The sequence below is a fragment of the Prunus mume genome, linkage group LG5 (assembly GCF_029339155.1).
Source record: "Prunus mume cultivar Tortuosa linkage group LG5, ASM2933915v1, whole genome shotgun sequence".
Lineage (NCBI taxonomy): Eukaryota > Viridiplantae > Streptophyta > Magnoliopsida > Rosales > Rosaceae > Prunus > Prunus mume.
In genome coordinates this window covers 13,300,873-13,312,681 of record NC_142702.1, presented here as the reverse complement: position 1 = coordinate 13,312,681, position 11,809 = coordinate 13,300,873, and the positions used below count along the sequence as shown (strand labels likewise).

At 42.2% G+C, this 11,809-nt stretch overlaps 2 protein-coding genes across 2 annotated transcripts; both read left to right on the top strand.

Moving 5' to 3' along the window:
- Nucleotides 1-835: 835 nt before the first annotated feature.
- LOC148916992 (uncharacterized) lies at nucleotides 836-1,609 on the top strand. Its single transcript, XM_089052343.1, has one exon. The coding sequence runs from the start codon at nucleotides 836-838 to the stop codon at nucleotides 1,607-1,609; it is 774 nt and encodes a 257-aa protein (XP_088908469.1).
- A 1,188-nt stretch (nucleotides 1,610-2,797) lies between these two features.
- Nucleotides 2,798-3,428, top strand: LOC148916991 (glucomannan 4-beta-mannosyltransferase 9-like). Its single transcript, XM_089053628.1, has one exon. The coding sequence runs from the start codon at nucleotides 2,872-2,874 to the stop codon at nucleotides 3,028-3,030; it is 159 nt and encodes a 52-aa protein (XP_088909754.1). The 5' UTR covers nucleotides 2,798-2,871; the 3' UTR covers nucleotides 3,031-3,428.
- The last annotated feature ends 8,381 nt before the right edge of the window (nucleotides 3,429-11,809 follow it).

Below are 11,809 nucleotides of genomic sequence, written 5' to 3'. Positions count from 1 at the left end.
TTTAAGTGTCCCCCTCAGGTGATCACATAGATGAACAAATGCTGCAGGAAATTCTTTTGGGGTAGGGACGGTACTCCTCCTATTCCTTGGAAGGAGGTCTGTTTGCCTAAAGATCTTGGTGGCATTGGAGTCAGAATGGCCAATCATTTTAATCTTGCTGCTCTTGCAAAGCTGGGTTGGAAATGCATTACTGACCATTCCAACTGGTGGGTCAAGGTTGTTTCTCAAAAATATTTAAGATATGAAAAAAAATTTAGCATGTGGAAAAAATCTAATCATTCTATAGCCTGGAAGTCAATTTTGGATGCTAGACAGGTGCTGTGCAAAGGATTGAGATGGGTGGTGGGCAATGGCGGTTCTATTCCTTTCTGGACCTCCCATTGGGTTTTGCCTTTCCCCCTCCTTGATCTCATTCCTGAGTACCAAAGAAATTCTTTGAATCTTGATGAAAAAGTTTCAGACTTTATCTTAAACAACAACAGGGACAAAAGAAAATTATCTCAGGTTATTGATGATGATTTGATTGAGAAAATCTTATCTATTCCATTGCCAAGAACTAATCTGCAAGACAAATTGATCTGGGTTCCCAACCCAAATGGTTCCTTCACTATCAAAAGTGTATACAACTTACAATTTCAAGACCAACCATCCCACCCCCGTGCGGGCTTGCTCAAGAAAGTATGGAAGCTCAACATCCCCCCGAAAGTGAAAATGTTTGCCTGGTTGCTCATTCGTAAAAGACTTGAAGTGAGAGCCAGGCTTCACAAATTCATGCATCATATCAGTCCGCTGTGTCCCTTCACAAAGCTCTCCTGAGACCACTCAACATTTGTTTATGGACTGCCAGTTTGCTAAGGATGTGTGGGCTCTCTCTAGTGATCTCGTGCCCTTTCCCTTGCAGATTGGTGATATGTACAATTGGCTTTTGTTGCTGAGCGCCACGTCCACCAAGTCTGATTTGGATCCCCTTTCCAAAGCTCTCTTTATCTGTTGGCAAATCTGGGAGGCTAGGAACAATGTGGTGTTCAATGACTCTAAGGCCACCCCAGCTAGCTGTATTCATGCTGCTGCCTGTGTTGGTCTGGACTCTTGGAGGCTTAACTTGACGAACAGATCTAGTTCAATTGATTCTATGATTATTAAGTGGCATCCTCCTCCCACCTGCTGGATTAAGGTCAATTTTGACGGGTCTCTGATGAATTCTCATGCTTCCACAGGTTTTGTCATTCGAGATTGTGAGGGGCATGTCCTCGTTGCGGGCTCTAACAATATTGGCGAAAATTCCATTAATGTTGCTGAATGTATTGCTCTTCGTGATGGTCTTGCCACTGCTCTTGATAGAGGATGGGATCAAATTGTGATTGAAGGGGATTCTAAGCTAGTCATTGACAGTATCCTGGGTAAAGCTAACCCCCCTTGGTGTATCCAACAGATTATTCAAGATATTTGGGCTCTGTCCTCTTCTGTTGCATGCATCCGGTTTCAACACGTTTTAAGGGAGGCCAACTTCACGGCGAATGCGGTTGCAAAATTAGGTCATGGTCTTTCTAATCAAGTTTTGTGGGAGCATGGGCTTCCGTTATCTGTTAGGAACCCCCTTTTATTTTGACCTCTTCGGGCGCTCTTGCCCGCAAGGCTTTGTCTTATCATTTTTCTTTTCCCTATTAAAAAAAAAAAAATAAATAAATTTTAACCAATCGAAATCCATTAACTAATGTTTACCAATCCAAACGTGCTCTAAATCCTCCTTTTCAGCATTTCCTTTTGGGAAAAGAGTCCAAAACAGCAATTTTCCCATCAAAACACATAAAAGACCAAAACTTTCCCAAGTCACTCAACAAACCTTTCAATTTCTGATGTGGGTTTTTGGCCTGAAATAAAACTACCGGATTTGGTGGAGCTAGAATGCCAAAGACGGGCAAGCAAAGGAATAAACATAAAGTACGAGATCCGAGACAACAGAAATGGGTACAAAGCAGGGGCTTTCAAAGAAGGCATGAAGCACAGTTCTGTCAAACAGTGTACTATGTTGCCATCTTTGATGCTGACTTCCAACCTGAACCTGATTTTCTCTACTGCACCATTCCATTTCTGGTCCACAACTATGATATTGCCCTTGTTCAAGCTTGCTGGAAATTTGGTAATCTTATGATTAATCTTGTTTTTATTGTATTTAATTAAATTAAGCTCGTTACTGCCTTGGTTTGGTATTGGTGACAACCATCCTTGCTATGAATTATGAATTTATTGGTTTTTGGATTTAAGTTTCTAGGTCTCTTCGACAATGCTTCTTTTCTTTAAAAAAAGATGTAGAAATCTAGAGCTAATGATTAGATACAGGAGAAGTTTTAGTCCACATATGTTAGTTAGCTGACGCATAAGAACCCAAATCCCGATTAATCGAGCACTTAACAATTGCAGGGTCTTCAATTTTATGGATTTTTAATTGTATTTGTTTAGATTCTGCTGTGAAATAATTTGTGAGAGAGAGGATAAGTCTTTACTGGTTATCCAATATATTAAAATTGAGTTGTAAAAACAAAAGGGTAAGGGTAAGGGATGATGATGGCTTCTTGGTGGCATTGCAGTAAATTCGGATGAGTGCTTGATGACAAGAATGCAAGAGATGTCACTGGATTACCATTTCACGGTGGAGCAAGAAGTGGGGTCTGCAACTTATGCCTTCTTTGGTTTGAATGGTATATCTTATTTTATTTTTTGAAAATTACTAACGGAGCTATGTAGAAATGTTTCAAGTATCCCTAATTAATGATATGACACTGGGAATGTGATGCAGGCACGGCGGGTGTTTGGAGAATTGCAGCGCTCAATGAGGCTGGAGGATGGAAGGACCGCACAACAGTGGAGGATATGGATTTAGCAGTCCGAGCTAGTCTCAGAGGCTGGAAATTTGTATATCTTTCTGACCTTAAGGTAATGAAGTTTGTTAAAACGGTTGTAGTCTTGCAAAAATATCAAGAAATCTCAAAAGAAGTTACCTGTGGTAACCAAATTAAATCAAAACATTAGGTCAAATAATTCATTTCATTTGAGGATTATTTGACATAATTGGGAATTAATCAACCTGATTGGGAGTTACTCAATTTAATTGGGGATTACCCAATTAAATTGAACGTTACCTAATTGGGTTGAAAATTGATTTGATTAATTACCACGATTCCCAATTAAATGAGGAGTTATCTAATTGAATTAGGATTTGATTTGATACCTACCACAATTAGGGATTTGATTTACCCTAATAAATCAAATCCCTAATTAATCAAATTAATTCCAAAAAGAGGAAGAATAATTCCCTTCCATCTACGGAATTATTCTTCTGAAACCCTAGCCTCCAAGACCACTATAAAAAGATAGTCACACACAAGGGTTGAGGGACGTATGAAATCTTTACTGAAACTCTGCAGAAAATTCCTCTCAAACCTTAGCCACCTCCTTTCTCTCTCTCTTTTATATAAGGCTCCAGCAGCCCAGTTTACACCATAAACACATCTCCGTACCCTATTAGCTATTGTTTTTTATACGATTCAATTGAACTAATTTAGGCATAGGAGGGCCTTCGGCCAACACCCCCTGGGTGTGGTCCTCTTATTGGTTCTATTTTGCAGGGAGAAGGAGGCGACGAAGAAGAAAGGGGAATCTTTCCAATCGAATATTCTCGTGGGGAAATTTGCTCACACAAATTGGTGCTTTCATTGAGAGCACGAGTTATACTCAACGCGTGCCTAAGGAATCCGTTCCTCCTATTTTCCAATCCACCGAAGCCTTCCAAACAACAATAGTTGGAAGCAAGAAGATGAGAGGCAAATCCGCCGCGATGGCTAAATCCACGACGGCCCAAAGCCACTCCACCCACGATCCCGCGATCGACATGGCTGCACCACCACCTCTCACCATCGCACCGGCCACCACTGCCGAACATGGTGGAACCTCCCATCAAGGTGGGCTCGTTACCACCACCGACTTAGGCCCGGTCTTGGAGCAACTTCAAGCGTTCCCTCCATTGTCTTTACGCTCGATGCACGCTCCCGCATACACCTCCAATGAAACCCTAGCCTGTGTGCAATTGGGCTCCATGCACTTCTCTTCTCCTGATTCACAAAGTCAAGCAGACCTCGGTCTGAGAGTTGACTAGCTAGCTCGGAGGATAGACGACCAAAGCAATCTGATGAGGCAACTCCTCAACCAAATGAGCTTGGCTCAAAACCTTGGCCTTGGACAACCGGGCGAAGAGAGAATGATGGACGAACACGCTGGTAGGCAGCTAGACAGGTACCAAGCAGGTCGAGCAGGAGTGGGCAGACAAGGCGATGGACAACAACTTGATCGGCCAGCCGGCATGTCACAAGCATTTGCGAGCCCCACTCAGAGCATATTGAGTTTGAGGAACAACGTGCGTGAAAGGTTAGGCCCACAACTTGACATCCACGCCAACTTGGGCCTACAGGGAAATGTACTTCAAAGGCTAGGCCCACAGGGAGGTTAGCTAGACAACCATTGCAACGAGGATCGTGAAGAAAGGCGCTCAACTGTCCACTCGCAGAGGAGCATTCGCGAAAGGCTAGGCCCCTAGGGTGGTCAGCTGGATAATCTTCACGATGAGGACAATGAGGAAAAGCGCTCCGCTACTCACTCTCGAAGAGTTGATTCTCGTCGGCAAGCTATAGAAAATCCTTCGCAAGGGCAGTCCACCAACACGCCGCCTAGGCAGCGTAGGCGAGAAGGTCGACCATTGCAGATCAACAAGGAGGTCAATTAGCATCGCCCAAACCGCGAAGGTTGCCAACGTGATCGACCAGCAATGTGTGCGGAAGATGTTGAGAAGCTTGTGAACAACCGACTTCGAGACCTGAAGACCGGCAGGAACTTTGAAGACGCACTACGTAAGGAGATGGACAAGGTGAACTCTACTCATTTCACTGCCAAAATCGAGCAAGCTGCTCCTCCGAAGAGATTCTCAACACCCTCGTTCACACACTTCAAAGGGGATTTTGATCCAGAGAGCCACCTAAAACACTTCAAAAGTGTCATGATCCTCCATAAGGTAGACGACATGCTAATGTGCAAGGTGTTTGTGATGAACTTGCGGGGAGCAGCCCAAGACTGGTTCCACACCTTACTATCCGGGTCGATCAGCAGCTTCAAGTAGCTGACTTACGTCTTCACCAAAGAATACACCTCTTACCAAAAAAATAAGAAGAACCCTGACCACCTGTACAACTTGTGCAAGAAGTCCGACGAATCCCTTCGAGATTACATCAAGATATTCAAAGCAGAAAAGGCCAACATTGTAGGATGTGACGACCGAATCACGTCATCTGCCTTCAAGAAAAGTCTTCCAGCTGAACACGACTTGTACCGTAAGCTGACTATCACTCCTAGCCAGACTCTGACAGAGGTTTATACGACCGAGGAATGCTATGCACTTTGGGATGACGATCGAATCGCCGTAAAGAAGTCTACAAAGTAGGAAGATCAGTCGACTAAACGGGCAAGCCAAAGAAGCCACGGGTTTAGCAACAGGAACAATGACAAGTGCAGGTCACACCCACAAGGAGACGCTACTGCAGGAGAGAACTACACCAAGTTCACCATCCCCATACATCAAATCTTAGCCTAAGTAAAGAACAAACCTTGGATAAGAAGACCACCACCCTTGAAAGGAGATCCGGACAAGAGGGATGTTGGCAAATACTGTGCCTTCCATGGGACGCATGGGCACACTATGAACAACTGCTTTCCTTGGAAAACGCACCTTGAAGAACTCGTGAGGGAAGGTCACTGCACAGAATTCATTGGGAAGCAGGCTATCCAGCGGATTGAAGATCGTGACACTGCCAAGGAGCCACCTAGAAGGTTATAAGGATTAACACGATCCTAGTCGACTCCAAGGAGTCTGGGCTGACCAGCAAGGAAAAGAAGAGGAAGATCAAACATGCCATTATGATCTCCCAAATCTCGACCGACCTTCCACCAGCAGAAGATGATCCTGTGATCGACTTCCAAAAGAAAGATCTGATCGGCCTCAACTTGCCACATAACGATGCCCTTGTCATCGCATTCAAATCGCCCAGGCCATGGTCGACCGAATCCACGCAAAGCGAGGGCAGGTGCAACCAATATCCTACAACTGGCAGTCATCCAGCAGATGAGCTTGAAGACAAAGATCAACAAATCAGCAAGATTGCTGACTGGCTTTAATGGTGCAACAACAGTTACCATGGGCACGATAGACCTCGATGCCCACTCTCCGCCTATAGTCAGCTTGCAAACATTCATGGTTATTGATGAAGTCTCACCCTACAAAGGCATTTTGGGCAGACCATGGATCGGCAAGATCAACGCCATCACCTCTGCCACCCATCAGAAAATTCAGTACCCAATCCCTAGGGGTGGTGTCGGCCAAATCAACAGTGATCGTGGCAATGGCAAGGAAATGCTCGCCCAAGGACTGAGGAAAAGAAAACAAGGGCAATTCCTCCCTGTGAGCCAGGCAAATATGAAGGAGGTTTAACAACTAAATCTTGCTCTCTTATAGCAATCAAAGCATCAGGACCAAGCTGAGGAAATCTGTCCAGAGATCTTTCTGATGAAGGATGGAAACCCAAGGAAGATGTCGAGTTAATACCCTTGGATCTTGACCAGCCAGACAAAAAAGTGCGAATCGGCTCGTGCCTAAGCCTGCAGACTAGAAGGTGGGGCTTACCACCTTTCTCCAGAACAACAAAGATATGTTCGCATGGTCGCCGTCAGACATGCCTGGCATCGATCTAAAAATCATCTATCACCGTCTCCACGTCAACCCCGCCGCAAGCCGCTGGCGCAGAAGAGACGCAACCGTGCACTGAGCGAGTCACTATTATCGGCTGAGATTAACAAACTCCTAGCTGCCGGCTTCATCGAAGAGGTCTCCTACTCAGAGTGGCTTGCCAACGTTGTTTTGGTGGCATAACAAGAGAAGGGCAAGTGGAGAGTTTGTGTCGATTACACTGACCTCAACAAAGCATGCCCAAAAGACAACTTCCCATTGCCGAGGATCGACCAACTCGTGGATTCCACTTCTGGCAATTAGCTACTCAACTTCATGGATGCCTACTCCGCCTATAACCAAATCTTGATGCATGAGGATGACAAGATGAAAACTTCTTTCATCATCAAGAGATGGACCTACTGTTACAAGGTCATGCCTTTTGGGCTGAAGAACGCCGAAGCAACCTAGCAAAGGCTCATGAATAAAATCTTTAAGGAGCAGATCGGCAAAACTATGGAAGTCTACATCGACGACATGCTGGTCAAGGCCCCAAAGCGTGCATATCTGTACCCACGAGATGCTTGACCCTGACAGATGATGATGGAGCAGACCCCACTTGAGTCTTCTTAGCATAAGGGAGCCTTGACTTCTTACTCAATGGAGACCCATTCTTTGCGTGCGAAGAAGTAGCTTCACCCCTTGAAGATTTGGCAGCAGGATTTCTCTTTGGGGGAGATTTAGCGAAATGCTCTTCCTGTCCGGCAAATCGATCGTCAGGATCCGGACCGTTCTACTTTCACCTTTCGACATCCTCGGCAGGGGCAGACCACTGTCTACCTCGATACTCGCTCAACAGCCAGCGCCACTCGAGAAACTTTAAAGGGATGTTCAAAGCACGGCGGACCTTAGCCATGTCTGGTCTAAGTTCCAATTGCTTGCTGATGTCACTCACTATAAGTAGAAGACAGAAGTTAGTGAGCCGCACTTCAAGAAATTCAAATAAAAAGAAATAGCTCTCACTTGAGTCTTCTCAGTCTTTGGCTTCTTCCTCAACGGGGACGTATCTTCGCCAAATTCGCAGCTTCATTTCTTGAAGACTTGACATTAGCCTTCCTTTTAAGGAGTCCGGCAGAACACTCCTCTTGCCCACCAGCAGATCATCCTAGTCTGGACCATTATGCTTCCATCTCTCAATATCTTGGGCAGAGGGCAGACCACCAACTTCCTCCGGATACCCACTTAGCTGACGAGGCCTGCAACTCACGAGGCCCAACATGCTCCAGCCAGCTGCGATGATAGGCGAGTGGTCCATCTGCGACTGCCCCACCACACCGCCGCCACCGCCAACCGTCGCATGTCACAATGACAACTAGCCGGATTTCCCCCAGCTAACCTTCGCCGCAAAAAGAAGTAAAGATGAAGAAAAAGAAATATACGTGCTCGACTTACTTTGGGATGCACGGCGACTTACTTTGGGATGCATGACGACTTACTTTGGGATGCACGGCGACTCCTCTCTTCGACAAGCAGTACAAATTCTCCAAGATCTCTCTCAAGCTAGAAAGTAGAGAAGTTAAGTTTGCGATGTGAAGAATAGTGAAGAGAAGCCCTGCATTTACACAGGTTAGGCATCCTAGGTCAAGAAGGAATCACAAGCCTATTCCTACTGGGAACCCAACTCCAATTACAGTCAAAGGCTCACTCTAATTGGGAACCGAATCTGCAAAAGGAATCCAAATCCAAAAGGAAGCCCATTACTGGACAGCCCAATGATACGTCTAAAATCCCTACTGAAACTCTACAGAAAATTCCTCTCAAACCCTAGCCACCTCATTTCTCTTTCTCTTTTACATAAGGCTCCGCCTTGCTTACACCATAAACACATATCGAGGGCCTTTGCTCAACACCCCCCGGGTGTGGTCCTCTTATTGGTTTTATTTTGCAGGGAGAAGGAGGCGGCGAAGAAGAAAGGGGAATATTTCCAATTGAATATTCTCGTGGGGAAATTTGTACACTCACTTACCTCTACTGATCTTAATAAACGTGTTTTTATCTGTGATCTTCTGGATGCTGTTGCAGAGTAGACCCTTCTGTTCACTTCGTGGTACTGTGTGAACCCCTCTTTATCTCTCTTTTATTAGAATTTCATTGGGTGTGTAATTTTAAATTTGTCATTATTTTCTCGTAAGTCTTCAAAGGAATGCAGGCAAAACTTGTCCAAGACTTGAATGCCACCTCTATACAGAATTGGGTAGCCTGGATTATGACAATGTTGTCAATGCTTATGAAAAGATCAGTGTTGATATATTCTATGCAATTCGAGAGGATCATGTATTGGTCATTTTGTCTTGTTGTGTCTATGACATGTCATCTGAAGAATTAATCTTGAGGCACAGTGCTTACAAGTCATTGCGTTCATTTGTTGAATTTGCTGCCCTAATACTTGGCCAAGTAGTGAACAACCCCTGTGAAATGCCTGATATGCCTGACAAGATGTTACCCTCTCATAATTGTTATTGGACAAGAGCATGCATTCAGAGAATAACAAGCAAGTTTCTTTTCAACCATATGGGTAATGCTTTGAAGAGAGGAACTTCTATTAGAAAGGTAATGAGTTTGATCTTATCTTCCTCCAGGACTGAACGTCACGGTACATCAATGGCAATTAAATACAAAGTCAAATCTGCACTATCACACAACATCCTGTAAATACATTAATAGACCTTAATAAGTATTTGAGATTAAAGAGGCAAGAGAGATTATGTCTTCCAGCAAAAAGATTGGAGACAAAAAATTTCTTTTATTTTCATGAGAGAGAATAAAATTAATAATTGTGTATTTAAAAAAATTAAAACTACTTGCCATGTAATATTTAATCTCAATCATTGGAAGTGGAGGAATCTAATGGTCTAAAAATTATGTCAAAATTTGTGTCAAAAACGTAGTGCCATGGATCCGCCCCTTATAAATAAATAAATATATATATATATGTATATATGGCAATTGAACTTCCTTTTAGGGATGGCCTTGAGGGTGTGCAAGTGGTGCTACCGTACATGGTTCCTGATTTTTGAAGGCCCCCGATTTTTTTTTATGTGTATATATTAACAAATGTTATATATATACCGAGCGAGCAAATTTTTGACACAAAGACGTTTCTAGTTGTGTTGGTTTGTAGGGCCTCAACTTCTATTTAATGCGGGACTTCAAAACCTGCTTGTGTAGATAATAGTTTTTGTTCTTTTTCGGGTTTTTTTTAACAACAATTAATAATCATAATAAATAAATAAAAAAGGCAAGCACGTTATTTTTTGTAAGTAATAATCATCTTTCTTTGTCACTCAAAAGCAAATAGTCAGATTTAAATATGAATTCAAATAAAGTATGTATCTAAATTTTAATTTATAGATATACTAAATGACTTGCTTCATTATCATGTTGATTGGTTATATAATGAAAGATGATTTAATTTGTAATTTGTATGCTAATTGATGATGATTTTTACTTTAAGAAAATCTTGAGGCAATCTTGAGGATTTTTGCACAGTGCACCCAAGTTCGATTCACGTAAAAGACAATCTTGAGGCAACCCAATATAATACTCCCTCATTTCCCTCCCTATCGAATGACAAAAATAAAATAAAAAAGATCAAACTGCAAAAAGTAGTATAAAAATTATAGTTGAAAATGTACATGACTAGTAAAATTTCTTTAAGGAGCAAAGTCATATGCAAATGCGACTTAGCTAGTAGCAAAACCACCATAATGACAATAAGGGTAAAATTAAAATTTTGGTTTGTTTTTTTGAAACTGATTGTTTTCGTTGAAAGATGAAAACTGCTCTATGATCTGTCAATCACATAATGCTACAACACTGTTTAAAGCAGCTTGTCTGATGTCAACACCAACATTCAATATCCCAGCTACTTTCACAACCACATACTAAAATAATAAATACCCAATCACAAGGAATTAGTCAGTAATTATGTAGGCAAAGGTCATGCTCCCTATTCTTTAGTTAAAATTTAGCTAAAAACACACAAAAGTTATTTTAGGAACTCTATAAAATTTGAACTCCAATCATACTCCTTAAGTTAGAAAGTCATAAATACTATAGTTCTTTTTTATTCAATATGATTGGTTATCATCTCTATGAAAAAAAAAATAGTTTTGTATTAATTAAAAGTTTAAACGATGCATAAAACGAAACAACAATAAATTATAAGGAGTCACTAGGAGTCCTTTCTCTCTCCTCAGATTTAGGAGTTCCTAGAGGTCTCTTTATTTAAGAAGGTGAATAGGGAGCATAGTGGGAGTTGTATTTTTCCAGTTCCTTCCTAAAATTTGTCTAAGGAGGTGGTTTAGGGACCCCATTGTGGATGCTTTAAGTGCGAGTAATTATATTGTACGTAGTATGAAAGTATGTCATATGATATAACTCGTTCGTTAGAATATATATATATATATATATAAGTGGATATTTATGGATATTATATCATAAAAGTGATAAATATTAACCATATCGCCCATCCATATTATAACACGTGGATGCAGTAAAGCGTACGTACATGTGGGTTTTTGGCAAGTCATTAGACAGAAACAAGTTTACACACTTAAATCAGTCTCAACCACATGATTTCATTGAAATAGATCCAACGACTAAGCACCTTATTCCTCAAATGATGACTCTGAATCTCTCAATTGCATGCATGCCACTATATATATGTTCTTCAACAAGAATATTCTAATTGCCCTAATAATATCTATGTTCCTATGTGCAGACATTGCTTGTCACGTGCGTACGTCCCCACCATTGATTTGACACTAGCTCTTCAATTACTCATGTAGAAATTTTTTTTTTCAAGTGCCCATAGAGATAAGACTTCCATATATAGGGCTCATGTAACATTCCACATCGACCAATGGAAAGGGGGTGATGTGCCTCATATGTGCATGCCCACCTCCATCTACCACGAGGCTATTTTGAGAGCTCACTGACTTCGGAGTCAGGGGAACTTCGAAGTTAAGTGAGTTTAGGCTA